Below are 26,481 nucleotides of genomic sequence, written 5' to 3' on the forward strand. Positions count from 1 at the left end.
AATTCCACGTGAAAAACTCAGTACCCTAAAAAGTATTCTTAGGGAACCACATTCAGCTGGTTCCGACTGGGGTGATGAGCAACGGTCTCTTTTTGTAGATGCCAAACTATTGACGCCAGTCAAATTAAAGTCCTCCCGTTTCGAGATTACGAAATGTGTGTAGCCCTTTAGTCCAAGATAAACAATTGGCTGCATATAGCAGAGTTTCAGAAGTTCGAGAATTTGCGCATCTCTTTAACGAAATAAATGAGAGTTTTCAACACGAGAGCCCTCCCTCTTTTTATCTACCTTAGAGCTCACCTCCGTAGCCTTGTCGTGAGAGATGCATATGAATTAATAGTCGAAATTATGGTTTTATCTTCAAAATCTAGGCAGTTATTTAGTCAAGCTGTTTTTATTTTTTTGTTGCTGGAGGATGGCTGGAATCGAGGATCTTTGGATTTTAAAGGGGCGCATGAACGTCTCTTGAATATTTGGTGTTGAGGAAGGGATAAAAAACATCTCCGATGTTCGGAATTTTAGTGCTCTCAGCCCCATTATTGTTCTTTATTGAAAAAATGTACCACTGTTTTTTTAATAAACAAAAAATATTTAGAGGTCGCTCAAAGTTTCGCAAGTATTCTATATGGGGAAAAAACTATTTTTCGTAGAAATAGTATAGAATCCTGGAAAATCCATATTTTTAAATCGGCAACTCTTTTTCGATTCAGGAGACTTTAAAAAACAATACCCAATTGTTTTTTTTAAGCTTTTTTAATATTAAACGACTTATTATGGATCCCCCATTGAAATTTGTGGAGGTTTTGGGGGGACCGAATAAAAATCGTTAATATAAAAAAATTATTAAATAAACAATTTGATATTATTCCTAGAGGTCTCCTAAAGAGAAACAGAGTTTAGGGATTGAAAAATACAGATTTCCTATAGGTACAATTTCCACGAAAAATTGTTTTTTTTTCTCGACTTCTAACTATTTTTAGGTTAAATTTTTTCGATACTTCCGACTTTAATTTTTTTTTTTTTACCACCCTAATGTACACAGATATATATATATACAACAAAAAGCGAAATATACACCAAGCCTTTGGTTGTTCGCCGAGTACTTAAGTAGTTTCTAGGAAAAGCTGCATTGCCGCTGCTACACTGTTGCACGCTTTAGCTGCCACAGGCTTTCAACAATTTTTGGACATTCAACTTGTACGTTTGTGAGTAAGTTGCTTTTTTTCTACTAACTTGTAGGCTAAAGGTGGCCAAGTGGTGGCGTCAGGGGGTGGCGTCAGGGGGTGGCGGCAGTGTGGCTGCGCTTTGGGGAGTGAAATGAATTTACGTGCTTGAATGAGCTTTTTTGCGATTTTCAGATTGATGCTTTCAGATATTGCCTATGTAGAAACTTTTACGAGGCTATAATTTCCAATGGCCAGTTTTTCACTTTTTTCATTCGACTTTGCATCTTTCGCTTTTCTTTTGGCGTTTTTAATTTGAAAGGGAAAGTAATTTCGATTGGAAATTGCATGGGCGGCTAGGCTGGTGAATGCAGCTATAAAGGGGTGGGGTTGAAGCGGAAAAATGTATTCAGGATTCCAACTTGATACAAATTTTAAGTAACAAAATATGTACGTATATATGTAGAGTTTAAAAAATATTTATACATATCTTCATAATTCGTATCGAACCTTCTCGATCGCTCCACACGAATGCAATCACTATGCGTAAATATTTTCTTACTCCTTAAGTGAAATTCAAACACATCCAGTTTGCCTCTTATAATTTCAAATTCGTTTATCGTTAAATTTTAAGTCGCAGCTTTTTTACGTTTTCAATGATTTGCGCGATGGATAATATCGCCGTTTGTCTCGTTGCTTGATCTGCAAACACGATCTTATCGAATGTCAATTGACACCTTTTCACATTATTTCACCTGAGCACACACACTCCGCAATCAAATCGACTGGCGGCGCCGCACAAAAGCGGATCAAGTGGGCTTAAAAAGCCTGCAGCGCTGGTGCCAAGCGTCAAGCATCAGCCGCCAATCAGTAGCGAATAATCAACAACCACCAACTACCAACAACTGTTGGCCGCGTACCGTCTGGCACCGCTTGCCGTCAGTTGCACTTTTTAGCGGACTCCAAATGCAAAATTTACAATGAGTTCGCAAATGCTTTTTGTTACTCTATTAGCGCTGGCTTGAAACCTCATTGAAATGCTCTAATTAAGTGCAAATATTCGAGCACACAAACATACAGCCCGCGACAAAAGATAGCACATCAACATTTTTACCAGTTTTCACTACTTTTTTTTTTGCTTTTTTTTAAGGTTAACGAAACCATATATGTGTCCAAATTTCAAACTGTGTTCCAAAATTTTTAAAAATTTCACAACTTTTCATCCCAATTCCAAGTAATAATTTCTAAATTAATTTTTGGTATGCAGTTTTATAGCTTCCTAAAATCTAGTATAATAAAGTGACAGTTTGAAGTTGCTAAAAAATTGCTTTGGTTTTTGATAATTCTTCTTTCTGACGGTGTTATGGAACTCTTTTCTATATAAAAATTACTTTGCACAGAAGAAAATGCGCGATACCGTCAGCAAAAAAATAAAAAAAAAAATCAACGCGATTTTTTAGCAACTTGAAACTTGCACTTTATTACACTAGAATTTAATAAGCTGTGTACTTAAAATTATTCTAGAAATTAAAATTAAAATGCTTGGAATTGGGATGAAATGTTTGTAGAATTTTTATAATTTTTTCACAAAGTTTGAAATTTGGATTTATATGATTTTCAATAGATAAAGAGCTATACTCTTATTTAAAAATAATGAATGAAATTAAACAAACAAAAGATAAATATTCGAAACAGTTCAAAATGTTGAGGTGCTATCGTTTTGTCGCGGGCTGTACATACATATGCACATATACAAACTCACACAAAAGCAAGGTAGCTGTAGTGCTTTTGTCATTGCGCTCCGGGACATGCGCGTATCAAATGTTACCTGTTTCAGCTGTGACTTAATGGAGCAAGCGCCAGAGTGGGAGGAGGAGAACTTATGTATTTGCGAATGATAACCAAAAATCGTTTTCCGTTTTTGAAAAACGAAGTGAGGTAGAAATGGTACTTCTGAAAATTTTAGTGTGAATAAATTACTTTTAAAAGTGACAATATGATTACTTTTGGAATAGAAGTTGATCAATGGCTTTCTCCTACTTCACTGGGAGAATCACTGAAAATTTTATTTCATTGACCCTGTTTCTTAGTCATCTAATGTACTTTTTAACCGACTTCACAAAAAAAAGAAGGTTATCAATTCGTCAGAATATATATATTTTTTGTTTTTTTTTTTTAATGTATGTTACCGCATAACGTTAACCGATTTCTATAATTCTTTTTTTTTAAAGAAAAGGTGTTAACTTACAGGTGGTCCCATTCTAAGTTGGTTTAAATCCGTTCATTGGATCATGAAGAAATGAACGATAATTTTAAATTTTTATACGAGAATTGAAGTCAGTTTTGTTTTTTGCTTAAAAATTACTTGCGAACCCAACAACGACATCGACATGGCACATTTTTAAGCCTAAGGAAATGCTGAAAAATAAGAAGTTTCTGGATTTTGTCCAAAGATTTTCTTCAAATACATTTTGATAGTGCTATTCCTAAAAGTCTTGCCGAATTAAAAAAACAAAAAAAAAACTAACCGCCAGGGTTCGTATTTGCACACACATGCTCTGCTCCCGCACACACCAGATACACATTCAACTTGCACTCATTGCTCATACACACGTGTGTGCATTAGCGGAAAACCAACCTTCCGCTCACAGCAAAGTGTGTGCTGTTTGTTATTAAGCACATGCACATGTGTGTGAACCGATTTTAGTACAAATTTCTGGTCGTGCACATGCACATAATATATTTTTAAAAGAACATTTTTTATAAAATGTAATTTTTTATAAAACAATTCAATAAAAAGTGATATGTTGTTCGTTTTTTATATGACAGAAATCATATAAAAAATTATAGGAATATTTAACTTAAAATTAATTTATGAGTTTCGAACCCTGCTAACCACCAAAGGTGGATCCTCCATAACGAAAATACAACTTCGTACACATCAGCTCAAACAAAAGCGTTTTTGTGCATTGGAAGCGTGGAATTTATCTGTCATCCGCCTTATAGCCACGAACTGGCAGAGATCGAGGAAAAAATAAGACTTTTTTATACTCGTTTTAGACAGCAGAGACTTATCAATATTAATCTTGAACTTAGCCCTAGTCTTAGCCTTTGTCTCTGCCCTTGTCTGCCTAGCTTTATATATCTCTTCATCTTCGTCATTATCTTTTCTGCTTATCTGCATATTCATCATCATTTTCATATTCACCTTCTCAATCTTAATCATTGTCTGTATTTTTTTTATACTTATCTTTGTCGTCAAGTCGTTTATTTTCTGTCCACGCTTTCACCATATACCACCTTAACCGAAGTCTTAAAGGTCTATTCTGCTCTGGTAACAAAAAAAAATTTGTAACCGGTAAATAAAGCTCCTGTAAATTTTCTCACTCTATTCGCATTTCGTGCATCTTGCAATGCCAGAATTTCCACAGTTCTTCATAGCTGAATTCCTGAATATTTTCATTGCATCAACAACGTAATAATTGGTAACAAAATTTTCCAGTTACAAAATCATCGATAAGGTTCAGACTAGACCTGTTAAACTCAATTAAGAAGTTGCACTTCAAAAATGAGCGGCAAACGTTTTTCTGTGCTCGAAAAGTACAATGGGGCCCCCGGTATCGGTGATACAAACCTCAAAGTGGCAAACTTTTTCGAAAATTGGTTCGGACGAATGCAAACCCGTATTCATAATTTTTGGAAATACTTTGAAAAACAATAAAACCATTCCAACTCATCGACCAAGCCTTAAAAGTCAGCTCTAATATTCACACATGCAATCCCCTATACAAATACATTGTTTGTAAATAAAAACTTGTGTACATTTCTTACCTTATTCGGCGACACATGCCAGGAGCGTCGTGTGCCCTGTCGCTGTTGTTGTGTCAGGAGGTGTGTCTGTTGGCTGTCGCGTAGTCCGACACCACTGTGGGCGGCGGCGGCCACATTGCCGCCGTGATGGCTACTGCTGCTGCTGCTGCTAATGGTGCCAGCGCTGCTGTTGATGGACAAATGGTCATAGCAAGCAGTGGAGTTGCTGTTCAAGGTGATCAGGCTGGGTGCCAGCGAGGGACAGGGTGAGGGTGGTGGTGATAGAGAGAAGCAACCCGAATCGTAGGAGTTCAATATGCGCAGCCGATTGCCCGGACACAGACCCTGAAATGAGCAGAAAATTAAAGAAAATTAATTGCAACAATTATATGTAAAAAAAAAAAATGATGCTCAAATCAATGGTTAAATACATAGTTAATTGTGATGCATTGCTTTGGCGTAAATGGCCTCAATTGTTGCTCTCCATTCACTGTCTGTCTGCCTAGTGTCGTTGCTGATGCTGTTCATTGTTAGGAAATTGCCAGCAATCATTTGATAGATTTAAACAATTAAAATGGAATGGTACGAATTGCTGTAATATTGAAAAATCGATGCATAAGCGTCACAACGAATGGCGGCGGGCACATCCAACCAAACAAACAATTGCGCAAGCGATGATGAATTATTATTTTGCATTTAATGAGCACACACATGCACATGCACAAGCAATATTACTAATAAATAAATAGTAGGTTAGGTACATAGGTGCCACAGCGTGGTTGGGTGCCCCAATTGTTCGCCGTTCGTTTTCAATTTAATACTTTCGATTTTCCGAGTATTTTTTTGTACGTTATTGACGTTGTTGTTGTTGGCGATTTATGTTGGAAATATGTGCAAATTTATGCTGTTGCCGTTTTGTTGCTGTTGCTGCTGCTGCTGCCACAGATGCTACAAAAGTTGTTGATTGCTCCAAATTTGCGACAACAAACTCACCGAGCTGTCAACAAGTAAGCCGGCACAACACATGTTGCCAACAATAACAGCAACAATGGCAAAAAAAACAAAACAGACGCAGACGCAGGCACGCCAACATCTGCGCGACACTACAGTGTTGCCAACACACAGGCGAATAAATAGCAGGCGATAGAGGAGGAGTTGACGCCGCCTTAGGTTTCAGCGCTCGTATTTAGTATGTTGTTGTTTTTGTTGCTTTGCGTTTTATGCTTCAGTGCAGTTGACTTTTGGGTTAATTGTTTCCATTAAAGTGTTGCGTTGCCTTTTTAATTAACTTTTTTAGGTTTTTATTGTCGCTGTCGTTTGTTTTTTTTGCACGCCAATGTAGCCGCCACCAATGAAAGTGTTGTTGTCAAATAGTTTTATTTCTGTTTTTTCCCCCTTTGCTGCCCAATTACGCACGCGAAATATTTACTCTGTTTACTCTGATTGTTTTGCCACTGACAAGTGGTTTGTGGCTTTGACGCTTAGCCGCTTAGCCGCCTATAAAGCGGCCAGGCGCCGCCGTGTAAAACTTGATGGTCGGTCAACATTGAGCGCCGATGGCTTGTTGTACGTGCGACGCTTACAACTGGCTTTGAGGCATGTGGCCAGAGAATGTATGAAAATGTGAGAACTAATAACAATTGTATAGAATATGTATGTATAAATTCATTTATCGCCTTGATTAACGTCCATATATCCATATGTAGTCCAAGAACTATTATTGATTAGTAGAATACTAAAATTCCAATGAGTTTGAGCGCAATTTAGTTTAGGTTGCTAAAACCATATCGATCAAGTTTTCTAATTGGTTTGTAAGTGAGATATCCAAGAGCCTGGCCTGTGTCAAGTCCCCTGTCGATCTCCCTAGCTAAGTACGTTCTGATTTTACCGACCTATTTTTGTCTCAAATAAGGCCGCGACTGAGTCCACCCGGAAAGCCCGTGTGCCATCAATAGAAAGTCTAGTACCGGGGCTAATAAAAACTAGCACCTGTTCTGTTCTGCATCCTTGATCCTTCTGCGTACCAATGTAAATATCTGGGATTTAGGTAATTAGGAAATTTCGAATGCTGGTCTGCGGAATGGCGGTGCGCACCTTAGGCCTACGATAAGTTAAATCGTAGTGGCTTCCTTCATATATCACCTAGAAGGCGGTACGCGTAAGCCGTCATTAATTCATTGTGCTTCGTCATAGTGGCTTCTAAAAATTTTTCCTCTGTCCTAGACGGTGGTGGAATTCCCGTATTTGAAAGAAACCAATTCATCTGCAATGCAGTGGTCTGGTATACCTTGCTGACCCGGCACCTATATTGAATGTATGACTTATGTATTTATGTATGTTCGTACCTGCCAACTCGTTTGCTTTTCAATATTCAAATGCATATACTAGCTTAAGGAAAAAATGCAAAATGTCGACGCTTTGTGCAAAAAACACCATTAAGAACAATCAAATACAAAACTAAAAATAAGTTTAGAGTATTTGCAATTTTCATGCAATTAAAATCTGAATTCCACTGCATACGACGAGCATGGGGCCAGCATGTATCCCTATCTCGGCAATTAACTGAATTCAACCATACATATCTACAACGCATATATGGAAACCTCACTGTCTGTCGCTTTTGTTTCTACCTTAATCTTCCTTCTGCTGCTGCTTTTTTGCTACTTTGTAATTATAACTTGCACTAAAAATAGCCGCAAAACTAAACTTCTGTGAAATGAAAGTGCAGTGTGGACACCAATCATCTTCGCTCGCCCCTCCTTTTGCTGCAGCTAATACATATGTGGGGAATGAACTCAGGCGTGAAAAAATGCACAGATGAACGTACGTACATATGCGTTGATGCATTTATTAAGCATTTTTGCATATTTCATTAATAACAAAGCTGTCACTCAGCCAATCAGACAGTCAGCCCGGCAGCCCGGCAGTTGATCGTTTTATTGTAGAAGATGGCTCTTTGCATTTGCTTGGTGCTGCCAGTAGTGTCCTTATGGAGTGTTTTTGTACCTTTTCCTCAACGAAGGCAATTTACGCATTACAAATGGTTTGCTGATTAAAATCTGACTTAGTTGGTAATTTGTTTTCTGTTTGTTGGCTGAAATTGCTTACCTCGCGTCCGCGCAACGAACATAGCCACCAGCCCTCCAAGCCATCTGTGTCCTGCTCTATGACTGTGAGGACATCGCCTTTTTTGAAGGCCAACTCATCCGGCGAGTCAGCAAAGTTATCATAGATCGCTTTTGCATAAAGTTTCTGAAATGAAAAAGAGAACATTTTTGTGTTGGTAAAGTTAAGTTACTAAATTTTTTTGTTGTTGTGCTTGAAAATTTAATTAGTAAAAGATGAATAAAAATGAATGTGTGTTTACATTACCGGCGGAGCGGCTGAGAAGCTCTAAGCTCAGGTTATTAGAGTAAAAATAGACATTTTTGGAAAATCTAAAAATTAATTAAGTTTGGATATAGATTTACAAAGAAACGGTTTGAAGTTTTTAAAAAGATGGTTAGGTTAGCAAGGGTATACATAGTAGAAATATACAAAAAAATAAAAAAAAATCTCAGACTTTTGCACTATTCAAACTTAAAAAATTATGTCTTGAAAATACAAAAATGGCTCAAGTCTGAATTAAAATAAGTTCTATATTTTACAACGCTTTTATCAACTTGCAATGTTATGTGTCCAGACACCATTTATAGCTATAAAACCATTGCTTTGCAAAGATCCTATAAAAAAGTCTAGACATCAACTCGTCGCCGGGTATCATATTAATACTCTAGATGTCGCCTCGCCGCAAGTAGTTATATATCGCGCCTAAAAATATGCTACTGCGACGCCATTTCTTTAAATGAAATTAATTGCTGCTATATGTATGTATATACTAAATGTGAGCACAAAACATTTTGCTTGCATAGTCTTCTATTCTCTTTTGAATTATTTTAATATCTATTGCAAAATTTTATACAGACAAGACTAAAAAGTACAAAAAAAAATAAAAAAATAAATATTTCTCAGTTCCATAGAAATTGTTTTGATAAATTTTGATTTTGAAATTTTAGCAAAAGTCATTATAAACAATTTATGAGATTGAAAATGAAAAGCGTGGGCGCATGTAATAGATCTGAATTGATATGAATGTATGTATATTGGTATATGAATAACGGCCGCTTAAAATCTATCTCAAATGTGTACTCTCTCTGTAGAAATTTTAGGTCTATGTTATGTAGTTTGACTATTGTCACTTAAATCTAATGCTTTGTATTGCATGCGCTCCACGTTTTTCGTTTTCAATCTCATAAATTGTTTATAATGACTTGCTAAAATTTCAAAATCAAAAGTTATCAAAACATATTCTGTGGGACTGATAAATATTATTTTCTAATTTTTAGTCCATTTATAAAAGCGTAGTATATTAAAAAGATTTCATTTTTATTTTATTTTTTACTATAGTCTTGCTTAACCTAATCATCTCATTAAAAACTCAGTGCTATTTATTTATAAGCATAATTCATTGGAAAACTGGTTAAATTCAACACCTATTACTACAAGGTGGCGAATTTAACTTTTTCATAATTTTACATTACAGTTTAAGCTAAAACTGTTTTTTAACATAACACCTTAATTCTTAGCCAAAATTGTATGCTTCAGTTTTCGCGCATTTCGCCTTCTTGTCTTGCGCATTTTGTCAACTTTTTACCCAATTAACCGAATTTTCGAATATGCGACCTTCACCAAACCGGCATACGAAATTAGTTTTTGCATTTTTATTAAAATTTGTATTGCATTTATGTGTTTCCCTCTTCCCCGCCCCGCTTTTGGCTCACTCATCCGCGCCGCATTAGTTCAGCGACTTAATTAAAAGGTATAAATTCCAAGAATCCAAACGAGTTTGCATGAAATTTGAGCAGATAAAAGTGTTGCGCGATATGTTTGTATGTATAATGGATTATAATGGCGGCAGGCATACTCGGCGTGCCGATTCTAAAGCTGCACAATAAATATGAATGAATGAATGAATGAAGCCTCGGCGGAGCTTTACTTTTTTTTGCTTGGCATTTCCTGCATATTGCCAAGTGCTTCAAATACATACAAGTACAGTTAGACAAATAGTGCTTTTTTTCTATGTGTGTGACCCGAAGCAGAAGTCCAGTGGATGTTTGAGTGTGTGACTATACCTATGGCTCACTTCACAGATCTGCTCAAATATTGTAAGTTTTTTTTTTTTTGAGAAAGACAATAAAGTCCAGCAAAACCACAGCCTTTTGGGGCTTGCCCTGCATCTTGTCAGACATATGTACGTATGTATGTATGTATGTATATAGGCTGAAGTTTACTTTTTCTTGACTTTATGACTTCACGTTTTCCGACTGACTATTGAAACTTGTTTCTTTCCGTACATTCGTTTTCTTTTTCAAAACAATTTTATGGACTTTTATTTGATTTGTGTTCGTAATGAATTCACACTATAAACATACATACATATGTACATACATACTTTCTTTGTTTATTAGAAAACCACACTTGAATGCCAAGTGTCAAAGTGGTAAGAAGAAGACGAAGAGCAAGAAATCCACTTATAATCACAAAAGTTCACAGCCAAGTGCGTGACACTTCGCTCTCTCGAAGTAAAAAAGTAAATAGTTTTACTTATTTTAGTCTGATGGATAGGAAAATCGGTCTTTTGTTTTACAACTTATGAGAGTGTGTGTAAGCCAGTGCTTAATTTTCGTACGCTTGCTCTTGTTTCGGCTATTTCGTTGAGCTTTGGCTTTGGCTTGGCACGAAGTACATAACTGATTGACGCGCGCTTTTTGCATCGCGAATGCAAACATCAATGCTAATTGAAAACACCAATATGCCAGTCGTAGGCCGGAGGGGGGCTGCATACTTTTGTCGTTAGGCGGCTAATTGCTTAGTGCGCCTGCGCAACGTTGGCACTTTACACGGCCTAAATCTGGTTTTCAAGTGAAATTGTAAATATGTAAGTGGCGCGCGGCGGTCGGCTGAAAATCCCACAACTATGGCAGAAAATTATTTGTTGTTCCTTAATTTGTTTACTGTGCACTCGAAAGTTGGCGGTAAATATATAATTTTACTACGAAGCGTACACAAAGTCCTAGGTTTTGTTTTTTTGTGTTTAAATATTCATTTTTACAATTTGTAAACAAATAAAATTTCTATTGCTATTGTTAGAAAATAGCGCAAGCAACGAATATGCACAAATATTAGATACGTATATATATGCTACAGTGACTCAAAGAAATTACCATGTGTTGCTTTTTTTAAATATTCGTAATATTTTTCGAGTAATAATTTTAGACGATGTTTTTATATAAAAATTACAAAAAAAAATTTAGCTCGAAAAACATAACGAATATTTGAAGAAAATCAACACGTGGTCATTTGTTTGAGTCACTGTATGTACATAAATCACATAAGTCCAACAAAAAACATTGGGTAAAACTCAGGAACAAAACAATAACTTTTCAACTTTATACTGATTTTTTTAGAAAAATATTTATAGGCTACAAATCAAAGTTCAATCAGTAAGTTTGAAGTTGCTAAAACCTCCCGTTGATCATTGATATTTTTTTGCTGGCGGTGTTATGCACTTTGTGCCATATGCAGGGACCGCAAATAACGATTATCCTTTGAAATTTCAACTCAAAAAATCACGCGGAAGGAGAAATGCTACGTGCATAAGGAGTAAACCAATATATTTCTTATTACTCGGAGTACCTTCAGCGGCACTGATTTTTATTTTTTAATTTTAACTTATAAAAATCAAGTTTAATCATTATATTTTGAGTTTTATTTTTTACTCAGAAAATAATCGTTATGTTTTGAGTTTTATTTTTTGCTCGGAAAATAATCGTTATTTCTTGAGTTCTATTTTTTGCTCCGAAAATAAAACTTAATTTTTGCGTATGAGCATGCGCATGCGTGAATAGACAGGGGGCGGCTGCATTGAACCTTTAACGCCACTGTGGAGTGGGTAATGAAAATACAGATACCAGGGCAGAAACAAAGAGAACCACATTTCTAAAGAAAAAGTGCAAAAAAGCGCATATGCATACGCAAAAATTAAGTTTTATTTTCCGAGCAAAAAATAAAACTTAGTTAATAACGATTAAAAANTACAACTATACAGATTAAAGTTTTATGAGTTAGAAACTAGAAAGGATAAAATAGTCAAAGATTCTAAGTACAAATTTTTCATATAATGAAACTAGTTCATAGTTTTTCTCTTTTTACTTGTAATACAAACATTTCTAAAATAAATGTATTTTTTGATTGTTCTTCGTATTTTCTGTCTTTTTTTAGTGCTTTATTTTGCTTTTTTTGCAATACCTAGTGCCTTTTCCTGCCTTTTTCGCTATTTTGTTTTGCCTTTTTTGCAACACCTAGTGCCTTTTCCTGCCTTTTTCACTATTTTATTTTGCCTTTTCCAGCCTATTTCGTTATTTTATTTTGCCTTTTTTATAGGTTTTTAGGTCCTAAAAATCCATTCCCTGCTTATAACCGTTACGGTCCCTGTTCATATGACAACATAGTCGCAGATACTTTTTATAGAACGAGATTTGTGAACTTTTGTGGTTCACTGTATGCCAAGCTATATGAAGTACATGGACAAATACGTATGTGTGTACATACATATATTAAAAAAGTAAATTTTATGTACTTTTGCAACAGTTGTACATATTTGGTTTTTGTTGTTTTAAAATTCGTTTTTTTTCACGCTAGCAATTTGTCATCAGTTTTAATTTGGTTGCTGAATATTGTTCAATTTGGCAATAGGTAAACTCTTTACTCAGATTACTAATTGATTTAGCAACAGTATAAGTTCACTAGTAACAGTAAACTGCGAGCTAAAAATGTTTTTTAACATTTTATGTTCATTTCATATTTTTCATGCAAACACAGATTTTCTATTATATTTTCGGTACCAGCGTCGACCATTTTTGACCAGAAAAAAATTCATTCTTTTACCACTAAATATTACTTTTTTCTTTCCGCTGCCACTGGATACTTTCTAGTCTGGCAAGCTTACAAAAAAAACAACAATTTCTCATTTATTACATTCTTCTTTTTGTTGCTAGAAAACAACTGTAAAAAATAGTAAAATTAATAAAATAAAAAAAAATGAGTAGATATTAAAATTGTGAGTGCAAACTTTCTGCCGAAAGGTTATTAACCATAAACTTGCAGCAGCGAAGAAAGCAAAAATCAGCAAGAAATCAACGCTCGTTAAAAACGCGTGCAAAAAAGTGACGTTAATGAAAAGGTGGGAAAGTAGAAAAAGTGGATATTTAAAATATGTTCATACATACATACATTTGCATTGTCTGCTGAATTAACGCAAGTTAACGCTTAATGAACATTTTACAGAATATGCTGACTGAGCGACCAAAAAAAAAAACAAAAAAACGACAAATACCCAGCTTTGACCGTCCAAGTATCAGCTTACCGCATTGCGAAACTCAAGAGCAACAGATCAGCGGAGCAGGAATGGTTGGTTGAAGGGTCGGCGGGAATGTCGGCGTTTACACAGCAAAAAGCGAATGATGATGAATCACATTTGGCTGAAGTGTTGCCACTTAGTACTTAGTACTTAAATACATATGTATGTATGTGTATTCCTTAAATATTGTCATAACTTGTTGATTGAGGTATTAAAAAAGGCCGCTGAGAATTCAAATTCGTTTACTCTTTCGTTCCCGCAAAAAGAACGCAGTGCATTCGTTGGCTGCTGCATCAGCAAAAGGCGACTTAAGGCATGAATGGCAGTCAGCTAATGAAGTGGACGCTGGTGGTGAATGAGTGGCACACCACAGCTTTTGCAAGCTGCTTATTTCGTCTCTTGATCAAAGCGAAGGGAGGCATTTGAAAAGTAGGAAAGTAATTTCATTGGATTTTATTTTGATTTCAGCTGCAATTTCATAGAGTTCTCTATTGGCAATTACATATTCCGTTAGGTGGCACTCAGAGGTGTGTGTAATACCGAAATTCAAAGCCATATCTTTAAAAATACCAGATTTATTAGCTCTGTAAACATTTCACATAAATTTTTAAAAAGTTATTTTTTTTTTGCTTCTACTGTAAAATTTCTAATTTGGCAAATAGGGCCTTTTGCATTGGTGGTGACGGTATGAACGTAGTACGTGATAAAACACTCAATTCGCTGCGTCACTATGTGGATAAAGCTTCTTCTAATCTAAATATGATTTATATTCTTTTGTAAATGCGTCAAAACTCTCCGCTGTACTTTGTACTTTTGCACTTTTGTTTACTGAAATAATCTAGCACGTGGAGTTGAAAGTGCTTTTAGAGCGCAAACTGTAGCACCTTGCCACTGAGCGGCTTGCGCATTAAGATATTAGTGATTCCAGGGACTTTACACTTAAGCACTTAAATAAGATATCGAATATCTTGATGACGTCGTTAAAAATAGAATAAACAACTGACGATCGAAGTTTGAATTTTTTTTTTTTTGTTATTGGGCAATAATTTTGCTATTTTCTTTAAATTTTCATTGTTAGCATAATTAAGGTTTAGAAATATGTAGTTTATTTAAAATAGTTTAATAAAAGAAAATACTAAAATAACCGATCTTGACCAGTATTGAATAAATGTATTTTCATGTTGATTTAATAAATTTTAGTTTAGTTTTCATATACATTTTCTTTATGCTTTTATTGCAAGCAAAATCAATACCAATGCGTCCAGCACTGGAACAGCCTCGAAAAGTTGAAAAAGCTTTACTTTCGAGTTTCCTGTTTTCCATTTCCATTCGTGTCTGAGATTGTCCACTAATTACCTCGAATTTTCAAAGAGTTAAGACATAAAAGAAACAATAACAAAAAAAAATTATTTAAACTGAACAAACAAGTGATTTATTTAACAAGTATGTATGTACGTATGTAGCTTCGCTGTCGCGTACATTAACCCAAACATGCATTACGCTTTCCATTTGTACACCTTACACACATACGAATGTTCCTATATACATAAAAAACAAATATATACATATTTGCATCCGTACAAACAATGGGAACAACAACTCATACATATGTACGTGATCTTTAGACGAAATCTTTCCAAAAACAATTTTTTAATCTAAAAATCTCAACGAACGACATTGTGATGGTTCAAGTTCACTATTCATAAGCCTGTTAAGATAGATAAAGAATATGTGAAAACATAAATTATGTATAATATTAAATTTTTGAAGAACTAAGCGAGCGCACAAACTTGCTGTTGTAAAAATCTGTCAGAATTGTTTTTAAAAACCACAATATGTTAAGCGAATACAAAAAAATAAAATAACATCAGATTAAAGCATCTGCCCACAATAATACGATTTTTCATTGATTTCGTCAAATTTGATTTCAGAAAATAAAATAAATAAATTTCTTCGTTTTCACGCTACACTCAGAAAAAAATCAGCTAAAAATATTTCTCTCAACACATGATTTGGTTAGTTGACTTCTTTCTGAGTGCACTTTTTGATAATCGCAAGCAATAAATAACTCTTAGAGAATTAGAGCAAAATATTGGCTTGATGATCTTTTATAGTTTTAGTGTCGTTTTCACAGCGACGAGTTATCCGCCGAATTTTCGCAAAAAAAAAAATGTAATTAACTGCTGCGCGAGAGTTAACTCGTCCCGGTGAAAATATTATAAGTGTTCTTACATACTACAATGTATCATATTTATAAAAAGTATCGTTAATTTAGTAAAATTGTTTATCACATTTTGTCGTATGCCAAACAAAGTGGATGCAAAATTGGTGACAAATGCAGCATACGAAATTTGACTAAAGAAAAGCCTTTATAAACTCAAAAATAATTAACAATTAACAATAAAATCATATAATTTATGAATTTCGTGAACTATTAACATTCCGAGACTTTGGATAAATTGCATTCCAAACTTCGGTCGCGATTTCCCAAAACCTGCTGTAAGTAACATACGGCAATCTTTTATCCATGCGACGATATGTACATACATATGTAGATATATCACCGTCCGATATCTCAACTTGTGTGCTTTCATCATATACACTAGGCGACAAATGAAAGTGTACACCTTGTTCTAATATAATATTCCTAATTATTTTCATGAAAAATTTTTTGCATTATTTATTTATGAAAATATAGTTGATTCTATAATATAAACCATATAAATCAAAATTTCACACTTTTTATTCAGAATTTCTAGAAAATTTTCGAGTATGTAGTTTTGTAGCCCATTCAATTCTAGTCTGACGAAGTGCAAGTTTCAACCGGTTACAATTTTGAGAATTAGAGAATGAACTATATTTTCATAAATAAATAAGGCAAAAAATTTTTCATGAAAATAATTGTGAATATGTATTTTATTAGAACAAGGTGTAAACTTTCATTTGTCGCCTAGTGTACATATGTATATCGAAAGGTGATATACATATCTACATATTATGTTAAGAATGAGTGTAGAGAAGTAAACCATAGTTAACAGAAACTCCTAAAAGAAGAGAAATTCTTACTTTACGTTAGAGACGCGTTTAATGGGACACTGATTCATCGGGGCGCATGAGTCACACAAAATTTTAAGCGGATCACCAACTGTACACAAAAACGCATCAAATGTCAAAGTGAAAAATTTCATTTGACTGGCGTAAAACACCAAAAGAAAAAAAAAAACCAATCGAAAAAAAGAAACAACAAAAAGTAACAACTCGAACGGAATGTAAGTAATCCATCAGTGGATGCTGTTGAGTTTGAGATCGAAGCGATAAGCCTACATTCCAATCGCCGCCACGAAGCCCATTAACATCACCGCCGCTCGTAACGCACATCAAGACACTTCAAACAAATTACGGTAAGTGATAAGTAGATATTACTGATCCCAGCTGATCATTCAAAGTTGAGCTGTCTTTAAGCACATATCTAAATGTACCGGAAGTGTTAACAAAGAAGGTGTATTAAATAAATAAAGAAATCGAAAAGCGTAGAGTGTGGAGTGTAAATAGGGAAAAATATGTTAAACAACGCTTATGACAAGAGCTTAGCTGTTGTGTGTGGGTGTCAACAACGTCGAGTTCTTAGCCGCATTAGTTTTTTTCTTTACTTTTTGTACTCAACTTGTTCATTATCGTCTTCGAATGTGCGTCTAAGCGTTCGTTCACTTGTGTTGTTATGTATGTGTGTATGTATAGGCCGATGTGTGTACATTAGGGTGGTCCAAAAGAAGTACCACCATTATTTTTTAATTTGAAATCAAAAATATTTAGAGGTCACTCGAGGCGCTCAAAGTTTTCCATGTATTTTACATATCGAGCCCTAACCGCCAAAATAACGTAAGCGACACTTTTTTCAAAATTTTCTTTTTGATGCAGAAATATTCCTAGAGCATCTAGATGCATTTCTGCATCAAAAAGAAAATTTTGAAAAAAATGTCGCTTACGTTATTTTGGCGGTTAGGGCTCGATATGTACAATTACAATTTTTCGTAAAAATGGTATAGAATTCTTAAAAATCAATATTTTTAAATTGGAAAACTCTGTTTTTTTTTCAGTTGACTTCCAACAATAATACCCAATTGTTTATTTAACCATTTGTTTATATTAACTATTTTTTATACATAGGACCCCAAAAAGTGCAAAGGGGCGACCCGCAAAAAATCTTTAGTATGAAAAAATTTTAAAATAAACAATTGGTCTCCTGAAGAGAAACAGAGTTTATCAATCGAACATATGGATTTGAAGAATTATATACCATTTCTACGAAACCTTTTTTCCGCCATATAAAATACATCGGAAACTTTGAGCGCTTTGAGCGACATCTAAATGTTTTTTGATTTCGGTATAGAACAATCCTTGTGGTGAGAGCATTCGAATTCTGACATTACTTTTTTCACATGCATTTTGGCACCACCCCAGTGTACATACAATATACATGCCTACTCATTTACTTGCTGGAGATTAGCTTCTGCTTAGGCATCCCCCGTGCCCATGGAATAGGCTCTATTGAACCGGTTAAGACATTGCAGCAATTTGGCCGGCATCTACAACGTCATGACGTTTCAATGCGCACCGGATGCGAGCAAGTATGCGTCACGCACATGACGCGTAACGAGGAGATTCCAAAAGCTCAATTTACGTATATTACTGTTTTGAGCTGATCTTGAATATTTCGTCGAAATTTTTATGAATAGCGAACGATTTTATTTGTGGGTCGCCTTACTTTTAATTGTCATACATGGTAGTAGTAGTAATAATAAAATGCAAAATCATTCACAAAGTTGCGCATTCGATTTACATAAAAGCTGCTTTCTTTGAAAAAAAGAGCTAAGTATATCGTAAATGAATCCATAATTCATGATTGCATTCAGTGAAAAGACGATCACGAATTTATTGTCTGCGGACAACATTTAATGAGTCGCTTAGGGACATTCGAAAATGTCTTAAAAGCGTCCATTAATTAAATTTCTTTCACGAGGCAACACACAAAGCTCTCGCTGTCTCTACCCTCTCTTTTATTTAGTCCTCAAACATGCGCGCATGCGCAACCTTAAGGTCCCTTGTCCGCTAGTAACCCCGCCAGCAGTTGCATTTCAACCGCAAGCCGCCCGATGATTAATTGCTATTGCTGCTGTTCGATATACATATTTCGCTTGCCGATCGATTGGCTCCGCACGCATTTGAAATCGCCGCAACTAAACCGCTCCTCTTCTGCCCCAATATGGTAGAGTCATTGTGCGAAAGCGCCAGCCAGCGAAAATACAGCAAGCATAGCAACGGTATGGATGGGTGTGTTAATTGATTTCGCTTAAAGAGCAAAAAAAAAACGAATTTTGCAACACTTAACACTCGTGATGGAAACTGATTTGTTTGCGGTCCAAATATTTTGCTGGTTCTAATTGCGTGTATTTGATTCAAGGCCACTTGCAAAAATCTTTGCGTTGAAGTTACTGTTTTTTTTTTTTTTTTTTTTTGTACAGTAGGAGCAGATCAAAAATATGTTTTTGACCGCGATTTTTTATGGCAGTTGTAAATTTGTAGGCACTTTAACGATTTTGAACCGCTAATTAAAGTTTATTTAAACGAATGATCGAACGAAAGTCTATAATTAATAATAATAACTATATGTATTGTGCAATTATTATAAAAATATATGTAGTTGCATTTGACGTTTATGTGGGGTCGTTGATATAAGTACTATACAAAGGACGTTCAATAAAGCGATTTATTTATTTATTTTTTCATGAGATTTTCATAGCCAAAATAACTCGATTTTGGTACCTTTAAGTTTGCATTCTTAAAAAAAACGAGTAGATAAAAAAATGTTTGTTTTGCCCTTTAACGACGATAGGTGTCTATGTATGTATACTAACTTCAAAATATGCCTTCCAAAACTGATTGCAGCATGGGATGTATTTGTGAAATGACAGAGTGGTTCTACTATGTTAGTAATCAAGCTTGTTGATATACAATACATATGCGAAAAGAATTTGATATCAGCGCTAAAAATAGCAAGCACTAAAAGCCTTTAGAAAGTACATATTTTTGTATGTATGTGCATACCTTTGGCGACAAACAGATAGCTCTTAGCGTTAAAACGTTAAAAACATCTACAAAGCACTAATTATACTCGTTTGAAGTTTATTAGCCACATGTTTGATAAATAGACGTTCAGTTATTATGTAACCTCTGTATAATATTTATTTGTATGGAATATATTGGAAGACACATCAGGTGTTATGTGTGTGAAGACATAAAATTATGATTTTATTAGCGGGGATAAAATTAAAAATGATTATGAACTTTGCTCACAGAGACTCAAACGAAACGTGCCTGCAGTGTAATCAATCAAGCAAAAAAAAATTAATTTGAATTATTGCTCCTCGAAAGTTTACATACATAAATACATATGTATATTAGACTACATCACTCCCCATACGAAAAAAAATCGGTACTATTTTTCCATTGGAATTATAAAATCTACTATATTTAAGACGCCCACCAAAATATTTCCGAAAAATATTAAGATTTAAGTGAGCTGGACTGATTTGAAAATACCTCCAAAAATGTTTTTTTTTATGAATAAAAATAGTTTCTTAAAGATTTTTTTTTTGGAAAAATCCCCTCAAATGACAAAATAAAATAAATGAAATGAAATATTTTGGTAGACGTCTTAAAATATAATAAATTTAGTAATCCCGGCGGAAAACCCGCAACTTTTTTTGGTGATGCAGTCTAATGTATATGTACATGGAAATCAATCAAAATGATTATTTTTATTTTTTTAACTGCAAAGTTTTGACTTGGGAATGTATGCCAAACAAATTGGCAATAACTAATTTTTTGATCACCCTTTTTTTCGCTCCACGCGCTGTTGCCTAGGTATGCACTTTGAAATTAAAAAAAAAAAAACAAAAAAAACATAAATAATAATTAACTGACGACATTTAATACCTTTGTACATTTTGGAAAATTTCCTTCTCATTCAACGTAAAAAAGCAACGGCCATAAATACGCTTTGCTTAACTTTTGATTCCGCTTGACAAGCACTTAACCTAGCTTTTTTATGCACCTATGTGTATGTATGTATATACATATGTATGCTTGTACATGAGAACGAGTATTACTTGCGATAAATTTGCTAAATAAAACTGGGAATGAGAGCAATTTCGCAATTACATACTTTAAATATTCTTATCATTTTGCATGCGAAAGTACTATTTCAAACAGCGAACATTAGATATATGTATGTACAAAGCCCCAGGCTATAGACGGACAGTGCGCAACGATAATAATGTCGACACCTGTCTGTAGGAGAGCCGCCCATTGTGTGCTTGGAATGCACAACTAGGATTGAATTGAAGCAAGCTAAGGCATGCATATGTGATTTTTTTTTTTTTTTTGTCAATGGTGGAGAGAGGGGCGACATCGAATCGTGTGCGACATGGACGGCCTACAAGCATTTATTCGCATTACAAGTGTCATATTTATCTTTATGCAAATAAATGGGTAAAGTGAAGTGGAAGGTAGAATATTTTAAATAAACTTAAATGAGCGTAAATAAGGCTTTGAGATTATTTTTTATTTATTTTTTCCGAATCAGTCCTAAAGTAGCTTTAAGAAGAAAAAAGAAGAAAAATAAAGTAAAATGCCGTGGGATTGGAATTATCGCCAAATGTAGTTAATGTACTTTAGCTTTTTGCTGCGATAGACGATTCACACGTAGATACATAAATACATATCTCTGTATGTACATTAGTGTGGTCCAATATTTGAATGGGGGGAGGGAGGGAAGAAAATACCATCCTAGAAAACGGGGCACCCTCCTAAGCCGAGGCCACGCATTATGCGGCATTCTGTACGCGTGACCACTTCAGTAGTATTTCATATGTTTTAATTTTAGGCCGCTCACCGCTCAGCCGCTTTGCCGCTCATTGCGTGGCCTCGGCCTTAGTTTTTTTCTTTTTGATATTTGTGATATCAATCTATACCAACTTCCAGTTTTCTACAGTAACCAATAGAGGATGCTCAATGACCTTGAAGTGCGCTACTGGATCGCTGTGAAACTGAGAAAAATATTGCTGATTTTTACAAAATGCTACTGTTGCCACAACAATTCAAACTTGTGATATTTTTTTTAGAAAATTTAAATTTGAAATGTCCTTAGGTTGCTTAAACAATTGTTTGATTAATATATGTACGAAATACTTGTAGAGTAAAGTTTGGAAGCAGCACCTCTTTCGGCAAGAGGATAAATTTTGGAAGGTGCCCCAAACTTTATCTCAGAAACAATTTTTTTCTGACCACTCTAATGTACCTACATATACACATGAAAAAAATAAATGGAAACTAATGGAACAATTTTGACATACATACAAGTCGTGGACCGAGGCGATTGATTTTTCGGTATCGACCTTTATGAGGAAATCTATCTCCTACGCGCATAGCTTGAATGAATAAGGCCAGCCCTGCATGCACCCTTATTTGTACCTGTCTAAACAAATTATTATTTCTTTGCATACATCATTTACATAATTACACGCACAGAGAACTGCATAGAATAAATTTAATGAAATATAAATAAAAACAAGTAAGAAAGTCTAAGTTTGGGCGGGGCCGAACATTAAATACCCGGCGCAAGTATTACATATATGCCTCTTCACCTTTACGAAAGCTACCGCTACATGGTAAGCCGGGGTGTATCAATTTTGAATAAATTAGCGTCCTTAAATTTCGAAATATTGACGTTTCGAGCATTTCTAAAATTTACCGTTATATGAAAAGCCGTGATTTTAGTCCGATTTCAATAATTTGGAACGTTTTGCTTTTATGTGGCAAGCACAATAACCGTACCGAGTTTGGTACAAATTGGTAGAACGGTTGCCGAGATACATATGATGTGATCATAAGTGGGCGGTGCCACGCCCATTTTCCAAAATTTTATGNATACATTTGTCTATATCTATCTCGATTCGTTTTGCCTGTTACAAACAACCGTTATGTGAACAAAGTTATAATACCCTTGTGCACAAGTGCGCTCGGGTATAAAAAGTAAAATCTGAACATGGCCTAAGCAAAATTGATGCTTCATGTCACGTCTCGTCTGGAATGCATACACAACTTTGGTAACTTTGGTAATTGTGGCGGCGGCAACTTGCAACATCGGACACATGCGTCGCCGCCGAGCCCTATGCCGCTTTGCAATCGTTCCCAAGGCATACAACACATGTATCTAAACATTGAGAAGTATTTAAGCAGCAAAGCAGTATTTACGATTAGTTGCAACACCACTCACCTACACACATACAAATAATGCAACAGCATAAACAATCGTAAAAATTACAAATAAAAGTACCTATGTAGTTAACATTCAACTTAATACTCGCTGCATGATAACTACATACATACATATGTAGATAAATAACTGTGTGCTGCGCCAGGATTTGTATTTTATATGCGAAACACAAAGCCAATAAATAGCGTTGGCAAGAATTTCCATTCGACTTTGGTCATTAAATTTCATTCAAAACTAAATAAATAAATAAATTATACGAGTGTGTGTGTGTGCGTGTATGTGTGTACGTTGTACAAGGCACACATATAAACTCGAGCAACAGCATTTCAATTGGGTTAAATGAATTCATTGCGCTCATTTCAGCTAATTCCGCAATACTTTCAAGCGACTTTTCTGATTGAATTTCCAATTTCTCGTTTACGCACAAAGGTCGGAAACTTTGAATAAATTTGAAAAATTCATTTCGAAACCGCAACATTTATGTATGTATACATATAAAAAAGTTGCTTGCCTAAAGTCTCCAACTGACCATCGCTGTGTCTGTTCAACTCGGCGAGGCTCGCATTGCATAAGGTCACGGTTCTCAAGTGCTCGCCTTTCTTTAGTTCAGTGGGGCTCTTTTGAAAAGCAAATTATTGGATCATGGAATATATGTACATATGTATTTATGTATGTAGTTTTATACACATTCAAAGTGCGGCAGGAATCAATTCAATATACAGACAATACAAAAACAAAAACAAAAAAAAACCTCAATCGGTTGAATGACGTAGAAATTGTGGCAGCAACAATTTCGCGGTTGCGGTTTTTGCCAATTGGAAAAGCAAAAAACGAATGCAAAAATTGTAACAACAGACGTCGATTTGACAACCACACTTCGATTCCCAAGCGTTGGGAAATCAAAAAAGGAATCTGCATATTTACATAAGTGTCTTCATTTAGTTGCCATGTATGTGTATAGTATCTATGTGTGCATGTATGTATATATATATGTATGTATATAGGTTCGCATGCAGTTTAATTGAACAATTAACTTTTCCATCAAATAAATAGTGGCTTTTTGCATGGCAACAATAAAGGCTAGCGGCAAAAGTAATTGCAAGAGATTGTATGATTTTTTTTTGTAAAACAAATATTGATTATACCTGCAGTCATTCATGCACATGTCCACACATATGTGTGTATGTACAAATACTACGTTACAGGCATGCAACTATTTATTAATGCTAAATGCTACTTTAGCTTCAGAAAAAAAAACTAGATCGTCAAGCACGTTTTAATTTAAAATATGTACCAATGAAATTACAAACAGTCATACATCCGCACATATAAATATTTTCGATCTACATATATATATACATGCATACATATGTATGTACATGAATTCATGGATGCGAAACGCTGCTGATAAATACATTCATATGTTGCATCTAATAACATACAATAACAGTTAATTAGTTATTAGCTAATAAATATAATAGAAGTTGCAAAATTGCCGCTTTGATAGAGCTTTAGATTTTGCTTGCTATTGGCGATCTATTACCAATGTTTGCGAATGGAGGAAAAACTTGTTTGTACATTGCACTTGGCACTGAATTATGTACAGCAGTTTGTGCTGACATATTGCACACGCAGGGCCAGGCAGTAAAAACACAAGGCCCTGAAGGTGTTCTGAAGTAACTTTTAATTTTAAAGCTCACTTTCTATTTAAAGGTTGGTTTAAAAATAAAGCTTGGTCTGACTTCTGTATGTTTCTTGNATCGATAGGAGCTCTTCACTCTTGACAGGCTGCTAACCGAACTCGTGGTAAAAAGGTTTCCAAATTTCTTGAAGGTACGACTCGAACTGGAACGCAGATTACTCTGTACGCATCCGTTGGTAGCGTAATTTCAAAATTTAATGAGAATGTAGAGAGCATTATGCAGAGGATTGGTGAAAATGCTGCTGAGCTATCAAACTTCATTTGAGCAATGGTGAAAACCGATGAGCGCGCGAGTGCAATAGTAAAATCGCTCGACGGAAAGGGGGAGCCAAACAAGAACGTTTCACTAAGGGCCGTTTGCACCACGTCTGATTAATATCGACTGCTTTATACTATATGTATATGACATGAACCACACTCAGCAACACCGATTGGCAGTTATCACATCGAGTAGTAACCTTGTAAATATGTATATAAACATATGTACATACATACACAGTTTATAAGGGTGCAGATATGGTGTCCGAAGGATAAGAGGGGCGCCTTTGGCTGGCAACTACTTTTTTCTAGTTCATTACAATATCCGATAACAAACATGCGAACGAATATCGCTTTATCTGCTTTATATATTTTCAACCTCGATTTTCCTCTGGTAATCGTAGTTAGTAACGCGCTCTTGATTTAAGCCTTTTCGCGCAAAGTTATTGACTACAAATTAGATAAATAACGTCTAATTAGTGAACCACGTGTGTGGTGTACACACATACATACATACATACAAACTTGCTAAAGCGAATGCGAATGCTTTGCGCACAGAAACGACCAACACAAATCCGTACAGTCGCAAACAAGAACGCGAACATGAGCAAGAACATGAGTCGAAAACGGAGCAGCACAGCCTTAACCACAGCCTGAGTTGGAGCCGAAGCGACAATGGCTCTGCGGTAAAGTGCTGCCGGCTAACAACTTCATGGAGCCATGAATGGATTTATCGATCTCTCGCACACATCTACTTGCATGTATGTATGTATGAGCGCAGCAATAATGCCCGCGGCGTGGCGTTGCTGCTGGTGCCGCAGGCTGAGGGGGGTTTGGGCGTGTTACACACCGCATCCGCCGGAGGGTTTCAATTACACAACTCCTGTTTTAAGCTAACAGCTGCTGACACTAAGTGCACTGTAATTAAAGGCAAGCAGCGCGCGGAGATGCACAACCTTAGGCGTAGCACTATTTCTGCCGGTTTGTTGCTTTTATTGTTGATGCTAGCAATCGATAGTGCAGGTAAAAGCAGCTAATACTCAGGTATCAATTGTGCGATTAGACATGGATGACGACAACAACAACAGCAATAACAATCCAGCTACAACGTTCCAGCCTCAGCACGCATGCGCAAAGGTTGAGCTGCTCTTCACGTGTGATGCTATGATTGCATGTACATATGTACGTATGTAAGTTGGAAACAGTACTTGCGACCCATGCTAAGATCACTTTGCCTTACCACGTGTACACACAAGCACACATGTCCGTCTATTCGTCCGGCCGGCAGTAAAATATTGAGGGGAGTGGAGAGCACGGCCATCGCTTCCCAAGTGAGATTAATATAAATGGTGGTGCTCCAAATGTGCGCAAAAGCGAAAAGTAATTGCTGCTGCCGTCATTGCTGCCAACGCCAGTGCCGATTGCCGATCGCCCATGATACTTACTGCTGCTGCCATCTGAGTGAATGATGACTTGGAAGCCCGGTTGGCTTGTGTGTATTGACGGGAGGATGGGTGAATGTCAGTGCCGATTCAGCATACTTCTGCCGCTCGGATGCTGCAACGGAGTGTGGAGTTGCGCATGTCTAGCCGACCACTTTTTATTAGCATACAGATACCGCATATGTACAACGACAACAACATTGGCCATAAATAAATAACTAGGCAGTAAGATAGTACAGACCTGATTGACTGACTGCAGCAAGAATGACGGACTGGCTGACTCGGCAACTTGCAATTAATACATTTGTGCG

At 35.7% G+C, this 26,481-nt stretch overlaps 1 protein-coding gene across 2 annotated transcripts in view; it reads right to left on the reverse strand.

Moving 5' to 3' along the window:
* Positions 1 to 4,683: 4,683 nt before the first annotated feature.
* LOC108372837 (myosin ID heavy chain-like) overlaps positions 4,684 to 26,481 on the reverse strand; it is a 29,510-nt gene continuing 7,712 nt past the window's right edge. For both annotated transcript variants that reach the window (XM_017628620.1, XM_017628619.1), the window contains exons 3-4: positions 8,082 to 8,225; positions 4,684 to 5,318 (exon numbers count right to left, since the gene is read on the reverse strand). In XM_017628620.1, the coding sequence (XP_017484109.1) occupies positions 4,947 to 5,318; positions 8,082 to 8,225 (516 nt within the window). In that variant the 3' untranslated portion in view covers positions 4,684 to 4,946. The remainder of the gene's footprint in view (positions 5,319 to 8,081; positions 8,226 to 26,481) is intronic.

The sequence above is a fragment of the Rhagoletis zephyria genome, unplaced genomic scaffold, assembly GCF_001687245.7.
Source record: "Rhagoletis zephyria isolate East Lansing unplaced genomic scaffold, Rhagoletis_zephyria_1.1 Rzeph_scaffold_06076, whole genome shotgun sequence".
NCBI lineage: Eukaryota > Metazoa > Arthropoda > Insecta > Diptera > Tephritidae > Rhagoletis > Rhagoletis zephyria.